General features: G+C 43.5%; 1 protein-coding gene across 1 annotated transcript in view; it reads right to left on the bottom strand.

The window, feature by feature from the left end:
• LOC133486406 (kalirin-like) overlaps positions 1 to 26515 on the bottom strand; it is a 218457-nt gene extending 191942 nt beyond the window's left edge. The window contains 1 exon segment of the mRNA XM_061791478.1: positions 26210 to 26515. Within this exon segment, the coding sequence (XP_061647462.1) occupies positions 26210 to 26276 (67 nt within the window). The 5' untranslated portion in view covers positions 26277 to 26515.
• Between the last annotated feature and the right edge of the window lie 796 nt (positions 26516 to 27311).

The raw sequence follows: 27311 nt of genomic DNA, 5'->3' as shown, positions 1-27311 counted from the left end.
GTTGAGGAGGGTGCAATTATATTGTGATCTTCGAGGTATTCTCGCAATGTCGTCTCACCGTTTGATGCTTTAATGACGCTCATCCAAAATTCATTAAAGAATCAAAAAGTAGTCTTTCTTCCCCTCTACGCTACCACGCTGGAACGATCCTGGAAGCTCATTTCAGCCTTTGCTAGATGGTAACAACAGTTTCCAACCAAACTAATCTTCAAGGAATAGTCACTACTATCTATGAAAATTCCATTCCATAATAATAATTTCAAAAAATCCCAGAAATGCGGTCTATACTTTCTTGAAAAATAATTTCAAAAGTCAAACTTTTCGTCATGACACCTTTATTTACCCAATAGGCAGCTAAGTATCATTTTTAAACTCTTTTAACTATCATCCATCCATCCATTTTCTGAGCCGCTTCTCCTCACTAGGGTCGCGGGCGTGCTGGAGCCTATCCCAGCTATCATCGGTCAGGAGGTAGGGGACACCCTGAACTGGTTGCCAGCCAATCGCAGGGCACATACAAACAAACAACATTCGCACTCACAATCACACCTACGGGCAATTTAGAGTCCCCAATTAATGCGTGTTTTTGGGATGTGGGAGGAAAACGGAGTGCCCGGAGAAAATCCACACAGGTACGGGGAGACCATGCAAACTCCACACAGGCGGGACCGGGGATTGAACCCTGCTCCTCAGAACTGTGAGGCTGACGCGTTAACCAGTCGGCCACCTTGCCGCCGTTTTAACTATCATACAAACGTAAAAATCAGTCAACCGCTTTACTTAATGACACGTGACGAACATGCCACAGATGCACTTTTCTTTTTCGTTTTCATAATCATCCAATCTTCAAGAAAAAGTTAACATCAAACATGCAATAAAACGCCTTATCTCTGAGAGTTCACAACTGGCGTAGATACTCCGATGCTGGAGTCTGACTGCTTTGAATGTGAGTCCACATATCACACCTGACAGCTTATTCATTAAAAAAAGCTATAAAAAGCCAAAGAAAAAGCAAATCACATGAAAAGTTATCCTTTGGGGCTGGCGGAGCTGAGTGGTGTGCTGATACATTAACGGAGGCTCAAACGCTTAACTTTTGTGCTAATTATGTTCATGTAGCTTTACTAATGTGTTTAGTACTATGGTGATTGTCCGGGGTCCACCCTGAAATGGTCGCCACCCAATCGCAGGGCACACATAAAGAAACAATCATTCACACTCGCATTCACACCGACGGACAATTTAGAGTCTTCAATTAGCCTACCATGCACGTTTTTGGGATGTGGGAGGAAACCGGAGTACCCGGAGAAAACCCACGCAGGGACGAGGAGAACATGCAAACTCCACACAGCCGAGGCCAGATTTGAACCTGGGACGTCAGAACTGTGAGGCAGGCGTCCACCGTGCCACTAATGCATTTCAATATACAGTAAATCAATATAAACTCATATCTGGTGTATATTTCAGTTCAGCATTGAAAATGCAGATCAGCATGAAATCTGTCTGTTTTATTATCCATCCGTGCATTTTCCGAGCCGCTTCTCCTCACTAGGGTCGCGGGCGTGCTGGAGCCTATCCCAGCTATCATCGGGCAGGAGGCGGGGTACACCCTGAACTGGTTGCCAGCCAATCGCAGGGCACATACAAACAAACAACCACTTGCACTCACATTCACACCTACGGGCAATTTTAGAGTCCTCAATTAACCTACTATACATGTTTTTGAGATGTGGGAGGAAACCAGAGTAGCCACGCAGGCATGGGGAGAACATGCAAATTCCACACAGGAGAGGCCGGATTTATTTTTTTATTATTTTTTTTTTTGACTAAACCCATCAAGTTGAAATGATAATAATAGTATGACAATGTACTACAGAAATGATAAAACTCCTGTAAGTTTAGCAAGCAAGTTGCGAGTAGCTGGTGACAATTTCAACATGAGTTTGACTCTTTTGCATAGTACTTTTTTCCCTGCGTTTGTTTCTCCCACACTTGACCTCCCCTGATTTGTGGCTGATTGTGTTGCTTTTCTCTCTCAAAAACGGAACAACTCCGGAAAGGTTTGGCAATTTTCGGAGAGAGCAACATGCTGCACAGATTATTTGCATGTGACCAATCAAGACGTAGTCATTTCCATTAGCTGCTCCGCAGCTCTTCTTCCTCATGACTGTATTTGCCAACAATTACACTTCTGACTTCATCGTTCATTAGGTGAGATGGAGGTCAGCAGAACATAACACTCAAGGACAAACCACAAAATGTTTTAGTACTGTATTTTCCACAAGCCAAGCAATCCCTCTCCGGTCAATTTAGAAGAGTCCAGAAAAGATGAAGCTGTAAGGGTCAAATATAGTATAATGAATAATAAGTTTGTGGCATTTGATACAATTCTTGCATGGACACAATACCTACAACATTAAAATGTTGCCTTTTCTCTCAGATTACATTATAATTTTCATCATACGAGGCATTCATATGTTTTTAAACATATACACCAATGTTTAAAAAAAAAAAAAGAAAGATTGAAAAATGTGAGCGCAAGCACCGGTGGTTAGCACTCCTGCCTCACAGTTCTGAGGTTTGGGGTTCGACTTATATTAACCTATATAACGTAACTGAAGAAAAATGTTATCTTTTAAGGGGAAAAAATGCAAACTACAAAATGTACAATTACCTGATTGCATATATATCTTACATGGAAAAGGATGACGCGCTATGGCGACCCCTAACGGGACAAGCCGAAAGGAAAAGAAGAAGACCTGATTGCATATATATAGTGCGATAAAAATAAAGATTTTTCTCTAACATGAAGAATAATAGTGACTAATAATCGTGATTACAATATTGATCAAAATAATTGCGATTACTATTATTGGCCGGGCGGCACGGTAGCCGACTGGTGAGAGCGTCTGCCTCACAGTTCTGAGGACCGGGGTTCAATCCCCGGCCCCGCCTGTGTGGAGTTTGCATTTTCTCCCAGTGCCTGCGTGAGTTTTCTCCGGGCACTCCGGTTTCCTCCCACATCCCAAAAACATGCATGGTCGGTTAATTGAAGACTCTAAATTTCCCGGAGGTGTGAATGTGACTGCGGATGGTTGTTTGTTTGTATGTGCCCTGCGATTGGCTGGCAACCAGTTCAGGGTGTACACCGCCTCCTGCTGGGATAGGCTCCAGTACGCCCGCGGCCCGTGCAAAAACACATGGAAAGCCAAGACAACCCCTAAAATCTATCTATAATCAAACAGCAAGCCAGCCCTTGTCAGTGCTAATGAATATCAGCCTGGTTCAGTCCTAACTGATGGCCTACAAAAGGTCTCATTGCCAAGGTGTGAGTCAAAACGCATCTCATGATGGGTGAGAGCAGAGAGCTGTCTCAAGACCATCACAAACTAACTGTTGCAAAACATAACGATGACAATGGTTACAGGCACATATGTAAGCTTCTGGATGTTCCAGTGAGCACAGTTTTGGCCATAATACGTAAGTGGAAAGCCAATCATACCACCATAAATTTGCCTCGATCAGGTGTTCCGTGCAAGATTTCTGACAGAGGAGTGCAAAGAATAATCAGAAGAGTTGTCCACAAGCCAAGGACCACCTGTGGAGAGCTTCAAAAAGACCTGGAATTAGCAGGTATGGTTGTCACAGAGAAAACAGTGAGTAATGCACTCTGCCACCATGGCCTGTATACACGCTTACCACACAAGACCCCATTGCTGGGAAAAAAGCATGTCAAAGCTCGTTTAAAGTTTGCTGAACAACATTTGGACAAGCCAGTTAGATACTGGGAGAATATAGTGTGGTCGGATGAGAGCAAAATTGAACTGTTTGGGTGCCATAATGCACCCCACATTTGGAGGAGAAATGACACTGCACATAAAAACACCATACCAACAGTGAAGTTCGGAGGTGAGAACATGATGGTGGGTGCTGCTTTTCAGCAAATGGTACTGGTAAACTTCACATTATTGAAGGAAGGATGAATGCGCAAATGTACCAAGACATTCTTGACAAATATCTGCTGCCATCTACGAGGATGATGAAAATGAAACGAGGGTGGACATTTCAGCAGGATAATTATCCCAAAAATACTGCCAAGGAAACTCTCCATTGGGTTCAAAGAAAAAAAAATAAAGCTGCTAGAGTGGCCCAGCCAATCACCTTACTTGAATCCTATCGAAAATTTATGGAAAGAATTGAAACTCAAGGTCCATAAAAGAAGTCCACGGAATCTTAAAAATTTGTAGACTGCTTGTGTGGAGGAATGGGCCAAACTCACACCAGAGCAATGCATGTGACTAGTTTCTCCATACAGGAGGCGTCTTGAAGCTGTTTTTGCAAACAAAGGTTTTTGTCGGCGGCACGGTGGCCGACTGGTTAGAGCGTCAGCCTCACAGTTCTGAGGACCCGGGTTCAATCCCTGGCCCCGCCTGTGTGGAGTTTGCATGTTCTCCCCGTGCCTGCGTGGGTTTTCTCCGGGCACTCCGGTTTCCTCCCACATCCCAAAAACATGCATTAATTGGAGACTCTAAATTGCCCGTAGGCATGAGTGTGAGTGCGAATGGTTGTTTGTTTCTATGTGCCCTGCGATTGGCTGGCAACCAGTTCAGGGTGTACCCCGCCTCCTGCCCGATGACAGCTGGGATAGGCTCCAACACGCCCGCGACCCTAGTGAGGAGAAGCGGCTCAGAAAATGGATGGATGGATGGAGGTTTTTGTCCAAAGTATTAAATAAATACCAGTTGGCGTGTTCAATACTTTTTCGCTGTGTCATTTCACATTATTACACACAACTTAATGAGCTTATTTGTTCTACTTTCTTTGTATGTTTGTATGTATTTATGGATGGATTACTTGGGTTGTTCCCAACATCTGGTGAAATAGCGCCTTTGGAAATATATTTAGTGAGAAAAATGGTGACGTGTTAAATATTTATTTCAGCCGCTGTGTGTGTGTGTATATATATATATATATATATATATATATATATATATATATATATATATATAAAATACTGTATTTTGTAAACACACTGCATCTCGTATATGCTGTATATGCATTTATTATTTATTACTGCCACCCACATGATATGGCTGTCAAGGTTCGGACTGCACCTTTTTAATTGTATATTTTTTTATCTTGTGCTTCATATTAAATACAGGAAATGAATTTACAATCGTCTCGTGGGTTGTAGCTTTTTGCAGTCTTCTACTTGGGTAGCTAATTTTTAAAATTAATTGTGTGAATTTGTGCCATCTTATGCAAGACTGACAACAAATATAGAATCAGTACATCCTTATGTACTAACGCTTCCTAATGAGCAGACGTTAGCAGGTCGTCAATTTTTTAACTTGTAAATGAGCAACTGAGACAAAGAATTACGTTTTATTTGTGGTCACATTTTATACAGACCACGTTCTACTTCCATTGTGTTTCTCCATAACAGACACTTACAACACATACTCACATGCTCATACACACAATAAGTCTTTTCCTTGTTGACGCAGAGTAGTCAATAAAGGCTTTTGCTATCGGCACAGCTCGGGATAACGGGGCAATTAGCATTGGCAACAAGATATGTGAAGGCTCATAAATGGAACCACTCTGAAACTCAAAAGTACCAAAGCCATCAGCAGTCCTAAATGGTAACACTTCAAAACACATGACGGCATATTACTACTCAGATCTACAGTATCTGGCTTTATTTCTCAACTCCAAGGCAACATCACATCAAAATGGAATACATGAGCAGGATTTGATCAACTCTCCATTTGTCCAAAATCGAAAGTGAATGTACATAGAGTACTTGTGCAAAAAGACAAATGAAAACTGTGACGATGAATCAGCCTCGTTCGTATTTATTCTCAGATGTTTATTGACGAGCGGCTTCAGCAGTGCGCACCACCAACTGATACCGACCAAGGTTTAAACATTAGTCAGCAGTAAAGTCAATAACCACCTTATATGACACTTTTCCCCGAGCAGAATGGATCGCCACCCATCTATGCTGGGCATCCTTTTGCACTGAAGAGTCACAACACGACATTTAGTTCCACCAACATTGAAAGAGGGACACAATCCAGTGCTTGGTGAATTGTGCTTCACAATGATAGTAAGACATCAAAGGACGCGACATCGCTAAAAATGCTTGGCCGCCCCAAGTTTCTAGACACTAGTAGATGCCGTGATATAGACCAATCAGAGCCAAGTGGTTTTCCATATTTTAATTGGGGAAAATGAGCGATCTAATCAGAGCAACGCTTATTTACATGTCACTTATTCATGAGAAATCCAGCCGATACAACTGCCAGGCATAAAAAAAAATTTTTTTTAAACATTTAATTGTTTAAAAAACTAAAATAGTTTGAAACAGGACATTCAGGGCATTTCCAATCCAAATTATCTCGCAAGCCAGATGAAAATATAATGTTATGAAAAAAAGGACAAACACTTTGAACAAAAAGTTTGTTTTTCATATAGAATGCTGTAGTTAGTTGTCAGCAATTTGCCATAGAGCCACATTGTAGCGACATTTAACTTGGTCTAGCGATGGCTCTGCTACTAAGATCTCAAAGCAGAAATGATGCCATGGGCGTTGAGAAAATAATCAAACTCGACATGCACAGGACAGGTTTGTAAGCTGGACTGTATATCCCCGATGAGTCCTCTATGTTATTTTAAGGCATTTTTGGCGACTCGTGAAGGAGAAAGGAACTAACATTGAAATAACAGTTGATGGTGAGCATAGGTGGTACTTTATTAATATCCAGCAGTCGAACATGAAAAACAAGCATCCAAAACAAATTACATACAGCCAAATACTAAAAACTAACTTCTATAATAAAAAGAAGCCTTCCTTTGACTCAGGTTACACTTTGAGCACAATACAAAATGGTTACAGAATAAACGATATGAAAACACAAATCCCAACCAAACTCGAGCAAGACTAGAAATGTCCACAGGCCAAAGGCCAACATGTGCCCACAATTACACAGCACAACAATATACCCCCTAACAAGAGTAGTTAAATACTCATGCAAATACCGTTTGTCAGCGCGAGCAACAAAGACAATTCAAAATTCAACTCAGCTGTAGCAGCAATACATACAAATGAGAGGTATGGAGACTGACTGCCCCTCCTTGAGCCGTCACCTTATCGTGGTGAGGGGTTTGTGTGTCCCAATGATCCTAGGCGCAAAGTTGTCTGGGGCTTTATGCCCTTGGTAGGGTCACCCATGGCAAACAGGTCCTAGGTGAGGAACCATACAAAGCATGGCTCCAAAAACCCTGATGTCGTTTTCCGTTGCCCGGACGCGGGTCACTGGGGCCCACCTCTGGAGCCAGACCTGGAGGAGGGGCTCGAAGGCGAGCGCCTTTTGGCCGGGCCTGCACCCATGGGGCCTGGCCGGGCAGAGCCCGAAAGGGTAACGTGGGTCCCCCTTCCCATGGGCTCACCACCTGTGGGAGTTGTCATAGGGGTCAGGTGCAATGTGAGCTGGGCGGTGACCAAAGGCGAAGTCTGGGATTCCCTGCAAAAGCTACTGCCACCACGACCCAACCTTGGATAAGCGGAAGAAAATGGATGAATGAATAGATGGATGGATGGAGACTGACTGCTCACATTTAATAACAGCCAGCCACCACGAGGCAAAAAGACTCTAACTCACTGGAAACCAGCAAGTGTAGCTGGCGCCCGATGGGTGAACAGGATTCCTTGGATCCAACCACCTATCAGGCCATCTTCCTTAGCACCAATTGGTGGATCGAAATTGGATACAAGGGCCACCAATCAGGGAGGAAAAGTCAAAATGTCTAAGCTGAGCATCAGCAGACGCGGATTTACATATGCATGCATTTTAGCAATAAAGTTTGACAGCCAGAGTTGGGAAGTTCTGTAAAACGTAAATAAAAAGAATACAATGATTTGAAAATCCTTTTCAACCTATATTCAATTGAACAGATATTTAATGTTTAAACTGATGAACTTTGGGTTGTTGTTGTTTTTTTTGTTGTTGCAAATATTCACTCATTTTGAATTTGATGCACGTTCCAAAAAAGCTAGGACAGGGGTATTTTTACCACTGTGTTACATCACCTTTCCTTTTAACAACACTCAACAAGCATTTAGGAACTGAGGACACTAACTGTGGAAGCTGCGGAGATGAAATTATTTCCCATTCTTTCTTGATATACAACTTCAGTTACTCAACACTCCGGGGTCTCTGTATTTTGCGCTTCATAATGCGCCATATATTTTCAACAGGAGACGTGTCTGGACCTCTGGCAGGCTAGTCTAGTACTCGCAGTCTTTTACTCGGAAGCCATGGTGTTATAACACATGCAGAATGTGGCTTGGCATTGCACTGAGATAAGCAAGGACATCCATAAAAAAAGACGTTGGTTGGATGGCAGCATATGTTGCTCCAAAACCTGTATGTAACTCATCATCAATGATGCCTTCAGACATACCATCACAAATGCTGGCTTTTGAACTTTCCGCTGATAACAATCCGGATGGTCCTTTTCCTCTTCGGCCCGGAAGACATGACGTCCATGATTTCCAAAAACAATTTGAAATGTGGACTACGCAGACCACAGCACATTTTTCCACTTCCGTTAGTCCATCTCAGATGAGCTCATCGTTTTATTCTGTTTTAATTTCTGTTTTACAGATTTTCATTGGAATTGGTCAACGTCACTGCAACACATTACAACCTGGTGAGGTATCTGGTGAGATAGGACAGAGTTGGAAGGATAAGAACACATTAACTGCAAATGTTCACATCCAGTTTACATTGTTGCCGCATCTTCTGTCAGATACGGATAAACCTCAGTTTGAAATAACAGCTCATGTAAATCTTACACAAAAAAGTTGTTTCAATTGAAACATATCTTCTGGTCCTGAATACATAGCATCATATTTCAAACTGCAGAAGATTTTATAGATATACGAATTAAGTGTCATCAGTTATCAAAGATCGGGATTATTTCAATAAACTCTGCCGTACCAATAATGAGCCCACGACATTTTGCTTCGGTCCTGTTAATCTATTGTAAACGTCTTACGTCATTCTCCATCAATCAGAAAGTAGACTGCCAGGTATTACCAAACACAATTTGCCAATTTTGCTCAAGGAAAATATTTTCTCTTTTTTGTCATTTGAGTCATGATGAAGCCGATATCACATCCTCAGAATCAAAAGAGGTACCATTTATCGTTTCATGACATCATACGTCGTCATCAATGAACCAGGCAGTAGCCTGCTAACTAACAAGGAATTTGGAAGAAGTTCACGCTCTTTACGAAATGCCATTCCTTCACATGTGTGGATTCTCACTAAAATTGTAGAAAACTCCAAGGAAGAATTCTGACCAAACAACATAACACAAAGAAGTTGCACAGAAACATAATCACAATTCACTTGAAACATGATTTTCTTGGTGAAGGTAACACACAAATACTGGACATATTTGACAGAGGACTGTGATTAATATAAGTGTCGGAGATCACTTAAATTGTGTTGGGATCTGACCGACTTCTTGCATTCTTATCTGCCCAGCCAGCCACTGGGGAGCCATCACACACACACTGGTGAGTAATGGTGGTGAGTAATTACGCAGGGTCAAGCATGCTGTTGCTTTTTAAGCAAGGTCTATTTTGTGTTTTCTGTTTGGACGTGTGTGTGTGTGTGTGTGTGAGTGGTTTTGTGTGTATGTTCAAGACATGCTCTCACTGGTCAAGCAAAGATTGCTGGGATGAGCCAGTAAAAGGGAGAATCCTCTCCAATGCAGGATCCTCAAAAAGTTTGCAGTCATGAATAAAGCGGTATTTCAGCCACTGCTAAGCAATGTCACAAGGAGATCTCACAGACAAATTTTCAAAGAGTTTTATTCAGTGATGGATGCTGTCGACATTGGCTTGTCCAGATGGACGGCATTCTGGATGGTTGGTGGATGAACAAAATGCTCCAACAAGGCTGCAAGATCAGCAAGGAGATGGTGGACTGATGTTTTGGGCAGAAATAACAGGTTGTAAGATGGTGCTCGTGATGCACAACGAATCGAATTTTAATCGTGAGCACGATTTTGGCTGTCGTCATGATTAAATTAACCTGATAGTCTACGATTTTCACATTTAAAATGCGCCCTGCATATTAAGTTGAAGCACTTTCTCAACCTAGTCAGCCAACCATCAGGGGACGAATGCATGGTTTTAATTAAGCTGCTTAAATAACAAGCAAGCAGCACCCTGCACAAGTTCTCAAATAATCAAAATTGGATTTTTCATTTGTTGGACTACTACTTTGGAATAGTACAAGGAGTAACAATTCAATTGTGATTGTGATTGTGATAGTTCATATTAAACATTACAGTAACAAGTCGGCAACACGCTGCGAGTGCCAACTTCAAAATAAAAGCCTAACAAGGCATTGATGTCCATGTATTATATGTGAAGCTTTTATTTTGAAGTTGGCCCTTGCACCGAGTTGCCAGCGTGTTACAGTAACGCATAGGCTAGGCTGGCTTGACTTCGTCTTTTCGAGTGGAGGCTGGCCTTACTGCAGTAAAAAACGCCGGGAGTAAAAGAGGAAAATCACAAATGTCAAGTTCTTTGCAGCAAAACAATGGAACCATACCATCCTTGATAATTCACTATATGGACATCCATTTCATCCATCCATTTTCAACACCGCTTATCCTGGTTAGGGTCGCAGGGCACTGGAGCCTATCACAGCTGACTTCGGGTGAAAGGCAGACTACACCCTGAACTGGTCGCCAGTCAGTCGCAGGGCACATATAGACACAGACAACCATTCGTACCCACATTCCCACCATCACTGAGTGGGAACTGAACCCACGCTGCCTGCACCAAAGTCAGGCAAGTGTACCACTACACCATCAGTGACTACTATATGGACATGAATTTTCAAATGAAAAGTTGGTGCTTACAGCCTAATGCCTTATGTATAAACTGGATTTGCTTCCATTGAGTTGCACTTCATGATTGCAGTAATCGTTATCCCATTGATATATTTTAAATTCTTGGGGAAATTTTAATTTTGGCGGTCACTGATGGTGTTGTGGTACATTTGCCTGACTTTGGTGCGGGCAGCGTGGGTTCAGTTCCCACCCAGTGGCAGTGAATGTGAGTGTGAATGGTTGTATATATGTGCCCTGCGATTGGCTGGCGACCAGTTTAGTATGTAGTCTGCTTTTCACCTGGAGTCAACTGGGATAGGCTCCAGCGCCCCGTTAATCTGAACAGGATAAGCGGCGTTGAGGATGGATGGATGGATGGATTTTATTTTTGATTACACTGGTCAACAACAAATTTATTGTCTAAGACTTTTTAGCTGATTAAGGACAATTTTAATGTGCTGAATCACACTGGTTTCAGGTCTGGTCAATCAGGTCAACATTTTGAACTATTGCCCCATGTTCTGTGTACACGTGTGAGTATTTAGAGGTTTAGAGTATTTAGTGAGTATTTTTGTGAGTATTTAGAGGTTCAAATAAACATAGATTTGTGCCCTAAATTTTGAACAAAACACATTTAACAACAAACATTTAATTTACAGGAACTTACTTAGTGTTAAAGACTTGACACAAAAACCTGACCTGAACAAGAGAAACCGATGTCATTTTAAGATTCAGCGATGCAAAATGGTCCTAAATCAGTTGATAAAAACTTAGATGACTTATAAAAAAAAATATTTTGTGACCCTGTGTTGTCTATCATTTAGTCTTACTTAAAGTTTCATTTTGCACTGAAAACTGTTTACATCTTTCTTGAAAACTAGTGCAAAAAAAAACATGTTTTTCCTAACATGAGGAATAATTTTAAAATAAAAAGTTGGTGCTTACAGCCTGATGTTATTGCCTTCTATGCATTAACTGTATTTTCTTCCATTAAATTGTAATTTGCAATTGCATTTTGTAATAGTACATTTATTCAGTTAGCCCTTTATTTGGGTAAAAAAAATTTAAATGATCTATCACTTATTCTTACTTAAAGATTAATTTTGAGCTGAAAACTGTTACATATTGTTTGTTAAAAGGTGGTGCAATAAAAATAAAGATTATTCTCTAATGTGGAAATATCGTGATTAATAATCATGATTACAACATTGATCAAAATAATCATGATAATTTTTAATATTATTACTGCCAAACCAGTTTAGTTTAACAGTAACCTTCAGCTGAGAGTGGCAATAAACAGCCTGAAGCCTCATTTTTTTTAAGAATATTAACTAAACAAACTGCCGCTTGTTGTGACGTGAGTTGGGTCACATGCCGCCATACAGCGCTCACTTCTCAAGTTTGCGCTCGCAAGTCACAGCAAAAAATCGGCCGATCGACAGCTCATCTCTCGTAAAAGTATCACTTGTCACTTGTATCTCAAGGCACCACTGTATTCGTTTCTTCCATCTATGCATTTTCTAAAAAGCTTGTCGTTATTGGTGTCACAGTTAAGATGAAGCCTATCCGAGCTGACTGGACGAGAGGCTGGGTAAACCCTGGAGTGGTCACCAGTAGGTCTGCACAATATATCGTTTGAGCCTTGTCATCGCAATGTACTGTATTTATGTTTCAGGTCTGCTGTTTCAGCACCCTGAGTCCAGCCCTTGTGTGTGTGTGTGTGTTTGTGTCTTCCAATCTATAATAAACATTTGTTCACAAACTACCCTCCCTCTCCTCTCTGCATCTGGGTCCAACTCGCAACCTGAATCCTGACAGCATGCGCAATAGCCACCGCCATCGTAGAGTCCTGTGCAATGTTGGTGTATTGATATACAGTGAGTCAACTGTAATATTAATAAGTGACCAGTAGAGGAACCTGGTTGGACATGCTATTAGGATTACCACCGATGTTACAGTAAATTAATCAAACAACACACACACAGCAGCCCAGGGTGTTATATACTTCTTTTTTTGGATAATAACTATTAATGAGGACACGGAAAACAGTTATACACCAGCATTTTCTGTATCTCTCTTCAGAATGTGACAAACGAATGCATGTCGCAACAGATTATACTTGTTATACTACTACATTATTGAAGGGATAAACTTCACATATAGACGTGTTTTGCTTCAATTAATGCACTTAAATATGGAAATTCCAATGTATATGTTAAAACATAGGTGTAAAATAACAATGATTTAAAACAAATGAATAGTGTTAGGAATGTGCTAATGACAAGAAATTATTTTAACTTCATGTCTGGCTGGACTGTTGCTCAATACAACAGTGCCTTTAAATGAAGCTAAACTTCATACAAATAACTCCGTATACTTTTTTGCTCTATTGAGCATAGTTTATCTAGAGAGGGAAAAATAAATGTGTGCTGGTTTTCTCATGTTACGTGTATATTATCCTGTATTTTTTAACATCACAATTCATATCACAAGGTTAATGAAAATCGCAATGTCTTTTATTTCTCATATCGTGCAGCCAATCACAGGATATAAAAAAAAAACATTTAGGGTCACACTCACATCTATGCACAACTAAAGAATCTTCAATCAACCTAGCCTATTCTTTTGGAATATATGTGTGAGGAAGTCAGAGAAGAAGAAACCCATGCAAGAGCAGTGATTAGAATCACACTCCACACAGGAAGGTAATGTAATTTAATTTTAAATAATGTATTTTTTTTATTTTTTTACGTGAGGGAAGACTTGATTATGTGAGGCTTTTAACTCCTTAGTTGTTCATCTAAATAAAAGTATAAAAGCATCCTGGGACACGTCTCACAAACACACACACACGCACACGCACTTGCTCACAGCAGTTAATAACATCAGGATCTATTAGCTAGCACTGCTAACCAGCGAGTAACACACACAAACACTCTCTCGCACATACACACACACACACACACACACACTAGATTTCTTTGTGATCGATTACATTGAAAACAGATGCTCATTACACTAACGCACACAGTCCACACGCACACACCATATGGCTGCATGTGTGTGTGGAGAGAAGGAAGCTTTTATGGATAGAGAGGACAAAGAAAAGAAGGAGGGGGGAGAGGCGGAGGAAAGGAAGTCCTTTCTTTGTATTTATCTATTTAACACTCTCACTTGTCCCCCGGTGGGTAATAAGTGCTAATCCACATAAGAACTACTTGTGTCTGCTTGACACACACACACACACACACACACGGTACTTCACACCCATCTGCAAGTGGGTGTGTAGACGGGAGACAAAGGGATAGATGGAGGGAGGGATTCCCTGCTCTCTCGTCAGCAACACTGCATTGTTTGTGATGGCAGCATAAAGACACACGCACACATGCACGCCAGCAGGCGCACACACATAAATAAATCACAGTTCAGTAGCACCTCTCTGTGAGTGTCCTCGCCATGACTCAGGAAACAGGGCGGTGGCCAGCTTGTGCGCACTTTGACCCTGAACATGTGACAGGAAGTGATTGGATCACACGGCTTCCACGAGCACTGAAGACACATTCAAAAAAAGCTGCAGCGGCACTGACTGGTTGGCACAGTTCTGAGGACCGGGGTTCAAATCCCAGCGCCGCCTGTGTGGAGTTTGTATGTTCTCCCCGTGCCTGCGTGGGTTTTCTCCGGGCACTCCTGTTTCCTCCCACATCCCAAAAACATGCACGGGAGGTCGATTGATGATTCTAAATTGCCCGTAGGTGTGAATGTGTGCGCGAATGGTTGTTTGTTTATATGTGCCCTGCGATTGACTGGCGACCAGTTCAGGGTGTACCATAGGATAGGTTCCAGTTGGAAGCGGTACGGAAAATGGATGGATGGATGGATGGAAAAGCTGCCATTTTTTCTGTATAAATGGTACTGACAGGGAATAGGGGGCGTGGAGACAGCAAAACATCTCAGTAACATTTGCCTTCACAGGTAGTATCAGCGATGTAACAGAGGCAGGACGACACCTTTTACACTGTCTGGAGAAGCCGACATTTTTCCATTTGCCTTCTGTGTCACCATAGAAGAACGGCACTGACGCGAGTGTGCAGGTTAAAGAGGTGATATTGTGATATTGTACAGCGAATATCAGAGCTGTACAACGGGCAGGAGATGGTGCCGATAGGCTCTTTTACACTGCTTGTATAAGCTGGCATTTATCCACTGCACCTCGAAGTCATCCCAACAATATTCTCCCTTCTGATGTAGTATCGGAGCTTGGAAGGCACCTGTTTACCTTTTTCCAAGGCCGTGGCTCCATATAAATTGCACAGATGAGAAATGGGAGGCAAGCCTCGAGGTGTGACACCGCCTGTACCACTTTTTACTTAGCCTGCCGAATATACAGAACAAAGATGGAGTTGACAAAGTTGTCAATTCTTTGCCTTCAGAGTACCTGAGCTGTAATAGAGGTATTTACAGCACATTTTATACTGTCTACAAAGCCGTTATATTTCTGCCTTTTTTTGTGTGTTGCTGTTCTCTATAAATGGCACTATAATATCATGTGATATTCCTCCTTCAGAGGTAGTATCAAAGTTGTAATCCCAGCCTGCCTGTGTGGAGTTTGGATGTTCCCCCCGTGCCTGCATGGGTTTTCTCCAAGTACTCCGGTTTCCTCCCAAAAACATGTGCGGTAGGTTGATTGAAGACTCTAACTTCTCCGTAGGTGTGAATGTTAGTGCGAATGGTTGTTTGTTTCTATGTGCCCCGCGAATGGCTGGCGACCAGTTCAGGGTGTACCACGCCTCTCGCCCGAAGATAGCTGGGATAGGCTCCAGCACTGTATACTGAGTACGTATCTTCAAAATTATTCTCTAGCATTTTAGACTTAAAAACATCAATGACCTCTAGGGGGCATTCAAGGATTGGCCACTGACAAGTTTAGGTCAAATCAACATTACAACATGACAGAAATAATGGGTGCTAACTTCGTGGAATAAAATTAGTTTATTGCTGTAACAAAACAAGACACGTGAGAAGACACGTGACAAGGCTAAAATGAAACTAGCTTTTGGATTCATACGCGACGGCGACGCAGAGTAAATGTCTTTTGCGGAGCCGATCGATGACGTCATTGATCGAATCGGCAGATCAGCATAAAATGCTAATCAGATCAGTGTACAGTTATGGGCGGCGCGGTGGACGACTGGTTAGCACATCCACCTTACAGTTCTGAGGTGTGGCATTCGCATGTTTTCCCCAGTGCCTGCGTGGGTACTCTGGTTTCCTCCCACATCCCAAAAACATGCACAGCAGGTTTATTGAAGACTCTAAGTTGTCCGTAGGTGTGTGTGCGCATGTTTGTTTGTTTCCATCCATATATATATATATATATGTATATATGAGATGATAATTCATTTTCTGGGTTCACAGTCATAATGGCCCTCTGAGGGAAGTCATAATTACGATGTGGCCTGTGACAAAAATTAGTTTGACACCTCTAGCCTTATGGGCTCAGTTATTACATTTGCAAAGCCTTTTTTTTAACCAGGCCAATAATGTAATAACCAGCCAATGACATAAGTTATTACGTTATGGGCCAAAAGTTATTACGTTATAGGTTCCGGATTTTTATTACGTTATTGGCCAGTTATTACGTTATGGGCCTATTCGATTTTAAAGCGGAAAAATTCTGGGCCGTTATTATGTTCTGGCTTCTACACGTACCTTTGTCAAAATTCTGCTGGTTATACAGTACAATGAACAGTGGTTAACTGTTCCATTTGTATACACTTAAAAACAATTATAATGTTAAAGTCAATCAAGATTTTATGATCATGCAGACATATTTACCCTGGAACAGATTACTTCTACTTTCCATTCATTTCTATGAAGAAAATTCCTTCAACATCATGATCGTATGAATTGATTCATATTAATCAATTGCTGACAAGCTCTCGTTGATGTGTGTGCAAACAAAAGTCTTTGTCACACGCTTGAATACATTTACATGAACTCAGTAATGGATTAAGTGGACCCCACAAATTGGACGCTGCGCCGCCGGTTGAGAGTCTGATTAGTAATATGAACCCTCCGACAGCCCTTCCCCAAATAAATCACCCCATTACACACTCCCTCCCCCATCTGCTTTAAATTGAAGGTGCATCTGGCTGAAAGCTGGGGGAAAGCAATGTGCTTTATGTGTGTTTGAATTCAAAGTCAATGAACGGATTACTGGTTACTCGGCCGTGTAATGTCTCTGCTCACCGCGCACGCACACACACACACACACACACACGCAGAAGCACACACACACACGCACTGAACCACTTTTAGTCCCAGGTCAATGTCATTCTAGAAGTGTCCAGCCAAAACGAACACACAAAAGGTGGCCTGGCTAGACTTGTTGATTGTTACTTTTGACGAATGTTGGAGTGTCACAGTGCTAAATTATGTAACGTGACATACATGAACTGTATATAAATATATGTACTGTTTGTGGCCAAACGTATTTGGACAGGTGGCCATTTAGAATTTAACAGGGGACACTATTTGCACTCTTCTGGAATGACTTGTATAAGGCAATTCTTGCCCATTCATCATAGCATGATGTACTGTATGATGGGCTTGTTCTTCCACACCAAACTCATCTAAACATGCTATTATGAACCTTGCTTTGTGCTCTGTAGAGTAGAAAAGGGACTTCCCTAAACTGTTGGATGCCTACTATTGATCAAAATATTTTGTGAAGATAAAGAATTTGGGATTAAAGGGTATATATATGCAGTTTTCAAACTGCTAGCAATATTTGAATGAAGCTTCATTTCAGTCCACGCATCCACCCACACCCACGCCCATGCCCCTGCCCCCGCGTGTCTCTGCTTGAAGATATGCCCTCATCTTACTAAACCTGGACAACAAAAAACGTGACGGAAGAGACCGGTTCGTCGTACTCGCCTGGCCCCCTCAGAGTGCTCCTCAGTCGGCCACGAGCCTGTCGACTGCCCGCTAGAATTGACCTAGAGGAAGACACCAATGCATCGTGTCCACCTGGCCACCTCAGTGCAACCGTGCCCGGTTGGAAAGTAATAATTAAAATTAAATTAGAGGCATTAGGGCAGCAAGGTGGGCGACTGGTTAGAGCGTCTGCCTCACAGTTCTGAGGTCCGGGTTTCAAACTGTGTGGAGTTTGCATGTTCTCCCGTGCCTGCGTGGGTTTTCTCCGGGAACTCCGGTTTGCTCCCACATTCCAAAAACATACATGGTAGGTTAATTGACAACTCTAAATCCCCCGTAGGTGTGAATGTGAGTGCGAACGGTTGTTTGTTTATATGTGCCCTGCGATTGGCTGGCAACCAGTTCAAGGTGTGCCCCGCCTCCTGCCCGATGATAGCTGGGTTAGGCTCCAGCACTCCCGTGACCCTTGTGGGGATAGGTGGCTCAGAAAATGGATGGATGGATGGATGGATGGATAGAGGCATTAGATGGGGCCAGAGAGGGTTGCTCTTTCAAAAGATCACTTTAATAATACTTTACTGTCCGGTCATACAGACAATTTTAACATGTTGGACAAAAAAATAATAATTTTAAACTGAAAACTCTCTCTTTAAGGGCTCTAGCCCAACTTCTGATTGATTAACTAATAAGGAGGTGTGTACCAATACATTATCCAGACAGTGTAGATTAGGATGGATGTTCGTTTCATGTTAAAGTGTCATTTGCAGCCAGTAATGAACTCACACTTGGTCATTCCACATAAATCAAGGAGTACACTTATGTAATACAAATATGGATATTCTGTTCTAGTTTATTGATTATTTATGATGAAATAGATTACCTAATCGTTAAAATGCCCCATCTGAGGTGAGATTAAGAGTGGTGACATCATCTCAGTTCAGACTACAAGATGACACTCAGCATGATGAAGCAGCCTCAGCCCCCATCGTTGGCCTTGCGCAAAAGGTTGACAGACATTACTAGCCAATTTCGTGGACAACCTGGCGTTTCTGTTCCCCTTGTGACGGCCGGGGCACCGGGCTCTTCCGGGAATATGCAGCTTTTGAATTCCAGTAACCTCATAAAAACTACGACCCGACAAATCATGTAAGACTTCAAGCTGAAGACAAATTCTCTGCAAAGAGTCAAAGATAATCGCAGTCTTCGCCGTTTTGTTACCCGACACATCAACCTTCACTCGTGCAAAAACAAGAAATGAGTCGTTATTTGTAAAGGAAGATTGTATTGATATGCTAACATACTGGTTGTAGCATCCGGCGTCTGCTTAAGAGCATGCATGTAGATATACAAGTGTGTGTCTGTGTGTGTGTGTTTGTGTGTGTGTCACTTCCTGCTACTGATAATTATGCTTCTATTTATAAAACGGCTGATTAACATTGACGTGCAGCATTTTTTTTTTTTTTGCTTGTGTGTATACTTAATATTCGCGTGCACTCGCAATCAACTCCTATTGTGCGCTTTTGTAATTGCAATTCATTCATCAGCAAATGTGAATAATTTGCATACATTTGATATCTTTGAATATGGAAAATAAAAATCCCATAGGAAATAATGGAAATATGTCAAATCAGGGGGCAAACTGTCACCATCATAAAGCCTTTATTAACTGCACCGACAGTGTTTATGTAGCATTTTAATATTTAGCATAACTATGATAGCAATAAGAAACGAGTAACTAATCTTGTTAAAAATGCTCCTTTTTCAGAGTAACTGTCACAAAAAAGCCCCAAAAATAGAAAGCAAAACGGACCCAAAGTTAACCCTTGCTCGGACATGGCATGCATGACGGTGGCTAGATTGCCGAAGTTTTGTGCAAATTCAGAAGGATATTTTGCTGCAAAATTATGGTCATATCTGAAAAATACAACTTCAAGGAGATTTGACTTTAGATGTTGTATTTTGAGCGGCACGGTGAACGACTAGTTAGCACATCTGCCTCACAGTTCTGAGGACCGGGGTTCAAATCCCAGCCTCGCCTGTGTGGAGATTACATGTTCTCCCCGTGCCTGCGTGGGTTTTTCCAGGTACTCCGGTTTTCCTTCTACATCCTGCTTTAATACGTAGCGGCTGGGGGTCGCCCTCTTCAATCATGACAACGGAAGATGTGTTTTGATTGGCCACCTGAATTTCTGCCCTCAGCATGTAGCTCACGTAGCACGCACTCAGTGAGTTTTTTTACCTCGCGAGGGGAAAAATATCAAACATGTCAACTGAAATTTACATGCACAGGCAGGCATGAAGCACAGTATTGATTTCTCTCCCTGACTTCTCTGCTCCCAATAACCATTCAAATCACAGCCTTTGCGGGTAAAAAAAAAAAAAATCATTTTGTTTGCAATTATATGAGCCCGAGTCACAACCCTTACTTTCTATTCATTTTTGTGGCAAATCATTAAGAAACAGTCTGAGTCGTGGAAAACAATCAACCATCTTACAACATAGAACACCTTTCAGCCAATTAAACGCATTATTTATTTATTTTTTTTCTTTCACTCCATATGAGTTTCTCGATCACCTAGCTTTAAGACTATAAATCAAACCCAGGGCCAATTTCATGTTGTTGAAGAAACCGAGTCACTGCAAGAAACCTTTGCCGCCACTAATGCGATCTCGCCAAAGTGTCAAGTGGAGAGACACGGCGGCGCTGAAAAGACATTATTAAATCTGACGGACTCAAGACGCAGAGCGCATCCATTAGGGCGTCAGCGGGCCTGAGATGCATTGCAGACGAACAATAGACAACTAACCTCGCCGGGAACTTGAAGGAAATGGATACACATACGCCTTGTTAATGAGCTGTGTGCAGCCGGTTGCACAAACGAAAAAGTGACAAGGCATTTCACTGTGTTGTGAGCACTCTGGCGCCACCACCACTGTGCTGTTACAAAACTTTTGGGTTGCTTGTTAAGGTTCATCACAGTACATACAAAAATAGTAGGCTTTACACGATCAGGATTTTTGGGGCCGATCACCGATCAGCAAATAAAAAAAACAAAAAACGATAACCAATCACCGATCCGATCACAAGATGTGTCTATTTACATGACTTTTTCATTTATTGTATATACTTGTGCACCGTATCCATCCATCCATCCATTTTCTGTACAGCTTACCCTCACAAGGGTTGCGGACGTGCTGGAGCCGTCCCGGCTCAAATTATTCTCGAGCATTTTAGACAAAAGTTAAAACACCAATGACCTCTAAGGGGGCATTCAATGATTGGCCACTGACAAGTTTAGGTCAAATCAACATTGCAACATGACAGAAATAATGGGTGTTAACGTACTGTAATTAAATTACTTTATTGCAATTTAAGTACTTTTATGAATACTGTTAATGACATGCTTACTCTAACTGTCTCACTGTCCCAGCTATATGGACAGGTGTTGTCCAGAGTTTGAGTCCATTGGACTTTTCTCACACCACCCCCACCCCTCCACGCTGCGTTGCTTGAACGCGGCATGCTCCTCGTGTACATTCTTCAGGTGCTCGATCAAATTTGTTCATCCATCCATCCATTTTCTACCGCTTAACCGAGGTCGGGTCGCGGGGCAGTAGCTTTAGCAGGGACGCCCAGACTTCCCTCTCCCCAGCCACTTCATCCAGCTCTTCCGGGGGGATCCCGACACGTTCCCAGGCCAGCCGAAGGATGTAGTCTCTCCAGCGTGTCCTGGGTCGTCCCCGTGGTCTCCTCCCGGTGCGACGTGCCCGGAACACCTCACCGGGGAGGCGTCTGGGAGGCATCCGAATCAGATGCCCCAGCCACCTCATCTGGCTCCTCTCGATGTGAAGGAGCAGCGGCTCTACTCTGAGATCCTCCCGGATGACCGAGCTTCTCTAAGGGAGAGCCCGGACACCCTGCAGAGGAAACTCATTTCGGCCGCTTGTATCCTGGATCTTGTTCTTTCGGTCATGAGCTGTGGGTCGTAGGTGAGGGTAGCAACGTAGCTCGACCGGTAAATCGAGAGCTTCGCCTTTCGGCTTAGCTACTTCTTTACCACAACGGATCGATACAAAGTCCGCATCTCTGCAGACGCTGCACCATTCTTCCCTCACTTGTGAACAAGACCCCAAGAAACTTGAACTCCTCCACTTGGGGCAGGATCTCATCCCCGACCTGGAGAGGGCACGCCACCCTTTTCCGACTGAGGACCATGGTCTCAGATTTGGAGGTGCTGATTCTCATCCCAGCCGCTTCACACTCGGCTGCGAACTGCTCCAGTGAGAGTTGGAGGTCACGGCTTGATGAAGCCAACAGAACCACATCATCTGCAAAAAGCAGAGATGCAATACTGAGGCCACCAAACCCCCTCTACGCCTCGGCTGCGCCTCGAAATTCTGTCCATAAAAGTTATGAACAGAATCGGTGACAAAGCACAGTCTTGGCGTAGTCCAACCCTCACCGGAAATGAGTCTGACTTACTGCCGGATATGCGGACCAAACACTGACTCCGGTCGTGCAGGGACCGAACAGCCCGTATCAGGGGGTTCGGTACCCCATACTCCTGAATCACATGTAGACTGGTTGGGCGAACTCCCATGCACCCTCAAGGACCCTGCCAAGGGTGTAGAGCTGGTCCACTGTTCCACAGCCAGGACGAAAACCACACTGCTACCCATCAGCTGCCTCAGGAGTCCCACAGGCCAGCCGGTATCGATCAGCTGTCTCAGGAGTCCTACAGGCCAAAAAGGCCATGGTCTCCTTCTTCAGCTTGACGGCATCCCTCACCGTTGGTGTCCACCAACGGGTTCGGGGATTGCCGCCACAGCAGGCACCAACCACCTTATGGCCACAGCTCCGGTCGGCCGCCTCAGCAATGGAGGCGCGGAACATGGTCCACTCGGACTCGATGTCCCCCGCCTCTCTCGGAACATGAGCAAAGTTTTGTCGGAGGTGGGAGTTGAAACTCCTTCTGACAAGGGATTCCGCCAGATGTTCCCAGCAGACCCTCACAATACGTTTGGGCCTGCCACGTCGGACCAGCATCTTCTCCCATCATCGGAGCCAACTCACCACCAGATGGTGATCAGTTGACAGCTCCGCTCCTCTCTTTACCCGAGTGTCCAAGACATGCGGCCGCAAGTCCGATGACACAACCACAAAGTCGATCATCGAACTGCGACCTTGGGTGTCCTGGTGCCAAGTGCACGTGTTGACACCCTTATGCTTGAACATGGTGTTCGTTATGGACAATCCGTGATGAGCACAGAAGTCCAATAACAGAACACCGCTCGGGTTCTGATCGTGGGGGCCGTTCCTCCCAATCACGCCCTTCCAGGTCTCACTGTCATTGCCCACGTGAGCATTGAAGTCCCCCAGCAAAACGATGGAGTCCCCAGTGGGAGTTCTCTCCAGCACCCCCTCCAAGGACTCCAAAAAGGGTGGGTACTCTGAACTGCTGTTTGGTGCATAGGCACAAACAACAGTCAGGACCCGTCCCCCCACCCGAAGGCGGAGGGAGGCTACGCTCTCGTCCACCGGGGTGAACCCCAACGTACAGGCGCCGAGCTGGGGAGCAATAAGTATACCCACACCTGCTTGGCGCCTCTCACCGTAGCAACTCCAGAGTGGAAGAGAGTCCAACCCCTCTCGAGAGGACTGGTACCAGAGCCCTAGCTGTGCGGGGAGGCGAGTCCGACTATATCTAGTCGGAACTTCTCGACCTCACACACCAGCTCGGGCTCCTTCCCTACCAGAGAGGTGAAATTCCACGTCCCTAGAGCCAGCTTCTGTAGCCGGGGATTGGATCACCAAGGTCCCCGCCTTCGGCCACCGCCCAGCTCGCACTGCACCCGACCCCTATGGCCCCTCCCACATTTTTTTTAGCACAGTTACAATTGTTGTTTGGGACTGTTTTATCACGTCAAATGGTTTACATCTGCAACTTTTAACTTGACTTCCTGTTTTACGCATGTATCCTTTTATTTTGAAGGGTACTCACCAGAACTCAGCAGTTTGACACGAAAAGTAACTTCACACGTTTTTTTTTTCTGTCTGGCTCTTACATTGGATTGCAGACTAAAATAAATGCTTAAAACCATAAGTGCATATGTGCAACTAACCGTTTACCTTGTTAGCATAGACGTATTTTATTGTCTCACTCACCCAATTGACTGAGAGTTGACTTCAACTGAAGCTCCGCGCGGTGTAGTCTGAGGCTCGGAGCGCATCAGACGCTACACATTGGGAAAGCCTCCTTTGCACAATATAATCTTATTTCAAGTGTTGCACTGAGGCGACTGGTCATTAATTTTAACAAAGTTAAGAAACACTTTTGTCCTCCGCCGTTGGGCACAAACATGTCTTCGTGCGTGTTGTTCGTTGTTTTTAGCTGCTTCTTTGTTGGTTTTCGGCACTTCTTCGGGGTCGGAGGACTCGGCATCGAAAGTGGGAACCGAAATTTTTAAATTTGAACAATTCCGTTCTCGATTCTCGATGCAAAACCCTACTCAAAACTGACAAAAGTGGCGTTGTATTAGCTTGAAAATGCAAACATTTGAAAACGTTTCTCAAAGTGTACATTCTTAAGAATAAATACTGAAAAAGAGTAAAAGCATGTTTAAGTTTGGCCATGCGCTAATACGTCACACTCCAAAACTACCATTTGTGTTTCAAAGCTTCTCTACCAATATGAAGCTACTAGTGCATTACTAAACAGGCATGAGTATTGAAAGGATGCTATTGGATAAGCATTTATTGTACTTGAGTGTAGTGTTTCTTTACAAAAGTGACATCGCCAACCTCTGGTCTGGCATGCATATTGCAGCATTTTATGTCAGCCTTGGTGTTTTTTAAAACAAACATCCATCCATCCATCCATTTTCTGAGCCCCTTCTCCTCACTGGGGTCGCGGGCGTGCTGGAGCCTATTCCAGCTATCTTCGGGCAGGAGGCGGGGTACACCCTAAAATGGCTACCAGCCAATCGCAGGGCACACATAAACAAACAACCACTCACATTCACACCTATGGGCAATTTTAGAGTCTTCAATCAACCTACCATGCATGTTTTTGGGATGTGGGAGGAAACCGGAGTGCCCGGAGAAAACCCACGCAGGCACGGGGAGAACATGCAAACTCCACACAGGCTGGACCAGGGATTGAACCCCAGTCCTCAGAACTGTGAGGCAGACGCTCTAACCAGTCGACCACCGTGCCTTAAAACAAACAATCGAGCATAATTCACAGTCAGTTTCATTAACAACAGTTTCTGTTAATGTTAATGCTGTTTCGAAACAATTACAGCTCAAATGGGAAAAAAATCCAACACAATTACATCTGCTCTTTGGTCTGCTGATGTACAGTAAATCTTTGACATATCAGGGAATACATCCATGCTTTTAACTTGATCACATTGTGTTGCCGTGGCAACTTGGCCCTGCAGCTTGCAGGTATTTTGATAAAGAGCATCGATTGACATCAACGCATTGCTCATGTTGAAAGAGAGTCTGCTCTCTCAAGCAAGTCAACAAGTCTCCAGTCATGCCTTTACCTTAGTTTTTAGCAATTAGTCAAGAGTGGAGAGTAAAACTCTTCTAATACCAACTATGAATGTTAAACTAGTCCATTTTACAATTTGTGAAATATTGTGAAAATTATTTAATAGATCCTAAAACACTTAAGATTCCAGAATTACATGCCGGAGGTTGCTATTCATTTCTCTCTAATTACTTCATGACGACCAGTTCAAGCCCTGATCACTTCCCTAGAAAACCAATCGATCCCAGAGCCCATCGATTGATTGACACTCCAGTGAACACCCCCCCACAAAAAAAAAAAAATACGTGCACACAGTCACGTGACGTCTCCGCGAACACTGGGGACACCAACACAGACGAAACGCTCTCGCGCGCGCGCGCACGCGCCGTCTGCAGAGGCTTGAACATCATTGAGATAACGTCATTGAGTCGCACATTAGCGAACACATTTCCTGGCGTCTTGCAGCAGCTGATTTCAAGAATGGGAGTCTTCTCGCTTTTTAGATGCACACACACATAAAAAACATATATATATATATATATATATATATATATATATATATATATATATATATATATATATACACACACACACACACACAAACATAGAAAGTGCACACACAGCTAGAAAGAAACTGGGAGGAGATGTTAAAAGCTGCAGAAGGACACCGGGCTGATGTGCAGCAGCAGCAGCAGCAGCCCACAAACGAGCTTCCCTCCTCACATTGAGAACAGGCGTTGAGGTCCCATATCTGGCCCATTTCGGGGTTCATTTCCTTACCCACCCCTTCACCCCACCGCGGTCGTCCTTACCTGTTTTGAAGAACGCATCAGTGTCGGGGTCGCCGGGCGCCTCCTCGGCCGCTTCTGCGGGGTTCATGCCGGATTTCGGTTCGACACAATCCCACCGAGAAATGAGTCCAAACAAAAGACAGGCGCGGGGGAACAAAAAAAAAAAAAAAAAAAAAAAAAAACACTCGGTGTTAGTCCTCACATGACCAGGGTCCACTTTAGGTGGCCTCCATCCCGCTCCCGAGCTCGCTTTCTGTCGCCTTCTGCGTTTGTTTGGAGCCTGAAGGCTGGCGGCGCTCCTTCTCTATTGTTCCCCGTCCAACCTCCCCGCTGCTCCGCCAGGGTCTCTCTGCCTCCCCCTCCCTCCCTTCCAGCCGCCCGCCTCCTCCTTCCCGCCCTCCCTCCCTCAATTCAATCCACTGACCTTTATTAGCATCATACTGTATGTGTTGCTTAGAGTGAGACTATGACCAAATACAAGCATTGAACGCATGTGGATCCATCTTCAATGCTGAGACACAGACATTTATTATTCATGCAGTGTTGGGAAGATAACTCCAGAAATGTAGTTGGTTACAATTACAAGTTACTATTACATACTACAATTATATAGCAGTGTAACTATTTCAATTACTTTCTCAAGTAATATAACTAATTACATGTGATTACATTTTGATTCTTCTTTTTCTTCTTTTCCTTTGGGCTTGTCCTTTTAGGGGTCGCCACAGCGCGTCATCCTTTTCCATGTAAGCCTATCTCCTGCATCCTCCTCTCGAACACCAACTGCCCTCATGTCTTCCCTCAAGACATCCATCAACCTTCTCTTTGGTCTTCCTCTAGCTCTCTTGCCTGGCAGCTCCATCCTCATCATCCTTCTACCAATATACTCACTCTCTCTCCTCTGGATGTGTCCAAACCATCCAAGTCTGCTGTCTCTAACTTTGTCTCCAAAACATTGAACCTTGGCCGTCCCTCGGATGAGCTCATTTCTAATTTTATCCAAACTGGTCACTCCGAGAGCGAACCTCAACAACTTGATTTCCGCCACCTCCAGCTCTGCTTGTCTCTTCAGTGACACTGTCTCTAATCCGTACGTCATGGCTGGCCTCACCACTGTTTTCTA

Source organism: Phyllopteryx taeniolatus, chromosome 12 (genome assembly GCF_024500385.1).
Source record: "Phyllopteryx taeniolatus isolate TA_2022b chromosome 12, UOR_Ptae_1.2, whole genome shotgun sequence".
Lineage (NCBI taxonomy): Eukaryota > Metazoa > Chordata > Actinopteri > Syngnathiformes > Syngnathidae > Phyllopteryx > Phyllopteryx taeniolatus.
Note: the sequence above shows the minus strand (reverse complement) of the source record. Positions and strands in the feature narration are given on the sequence as shown.